At 66.4% G+C, this 1,184-nt stretch overlaps 1 protein-coding gene across 1 annotated transcript; it reads right to left on the bottom strand.

The window, feature by feature from the left end:
• Positions 1-36: 36 nt before the first annotated feature.
• LOC113942653 (acrosin-like) lies at positions 37-1,178 on the bottom strand (the record flags this gene model as incomplete). Its single annotated transcript, XM_027633745.1, has 3 exons — positions 867-1,178; positions 475-740; positions 37-238 (listed from the first exon to the last, which is right to left on the bottom strand). Coding segments are annotated over exons 1-3 (710 nt in total), but the record flags the coding sequence as incomplete, so codon positions are not given.
• Positions 1,179-1,184: the final 6 nt, after the last annotated feature.

Genomic DNA, 1,184 nt, shown 5'->3' with positions numbered 1-1,184 from the left:
GATGGGGACCCAGGGGGACCCAGGCCCAGCCCGTGCCATGTTTGGGGTCGGGGGTCCCTGTGCTGGCTGAGGGACTGGTGCCACGCTCCCACCTGGCAGGTGTCGATGCCGCCCCGCGGGTACCCAGCGCACAGGTCGTGGGGGTGCACGGCCCCCCCGTACCAGCGGCTGCTGTTGCAGAGCTGCACATCGATGAGCCGCACCTTGGCCTCCTGCAGCACCAGGTGTGGTCTGAGAGCTGGAGCACAGAGGGCAATGAGCCCCCGCAGCTCGGGGCTTGGTGCCCTGCCCTGGCTGGGGGCAGCCTTGGAGCAGCGTTGTCCCGCTGTGGCCCTGCTGTTGGCTCTGGGCCAGGGCCAGGCCCCTCTGTGCCGGGGCTCATGTCCTGCAGCCTGACTCTGGCTTTGGCCTCTGCTCTTGGGAAGCCCAGCCTGTGTCACCAAGCTCAGCCCCAGGGCCTGTTTGGGGACTCACCACTATCCAAGGTGGTTCTCCAGCCCGCGATGTAGCAGGTTTTCATCTGTGACACGCTCAGGGGAGTGTCAGGCACACAGCCCAGCTGGATGTAGTCACTGCACTCCACGGGCTCGTCCAGCTCCAGCAGGGCGATGTTGTTCCTTGCCAAGGCAGGTGCATAGTGCTGGTGCACCAGGAGCCTCTGGATGCGGTGCAACTCTGCCTCGGGGCCCAGCTCGGTCAGATCAGTGGCCCCAAGCACCACCTCCCATTTGGAGACATCCCTTGGGGCAGATGGAGAGAGGGCTGAGAGGGAGCAGAGCCAGGGGCTGGGGCAGCCCAGCCCTTCCCTTCCCAGACTGGGCACCTGCCCGAGCTGTGGGGACATCCCTGTCCCTGCCCCTCCTTACCCAACCCCGAAGAAGCAGTGGGCGACCGTGAGGACCCACTTGGGGTGGATGAGGGCCCCTGCACACATGTGCCACGTGCCGTTCTCCCAGCTGGCCTGGATGCTGACGATGCCAGGCCAGGCCCCTGAACGGACAGTGACTCCCCCCATTCCCCCTGCGGTGCCGTCGGAAGACTCCAAGGGTCCATCGGCAGCATCTGCGGGGTCGTAGTCGGGCAGCAGGGAGTTGTGGTCGGAAGCCATGGGCCGGAGCCCGCAGGTCCCTCTGGAAGCACAAAGCCATCACTGCCCTGCCCAGGGGCTGCTCAGGTCCCCTGTT

Source organism: Corapipo altera, unplaced genomic scaffold (assembly GCF_003945725.1).
Source record: "Corapipo altera isolate COAL_440 unplaced genomic scaffold, ASM394572v1 61410, whole genome shotgun sequence".
In the NCBI taxonomy this organism is placed as follows: domain Eukaryota; kingdom Metazoa; phylum Chordata; class Aves; order Passeriformes; family Pipridae; genus Corapipo; species Corapipo altera.
The sequence above is the reverse complement of the archived record's forward strand: the minus strand, read 5'-3'. Positions and strand labels throughout refer to the sequence as shown.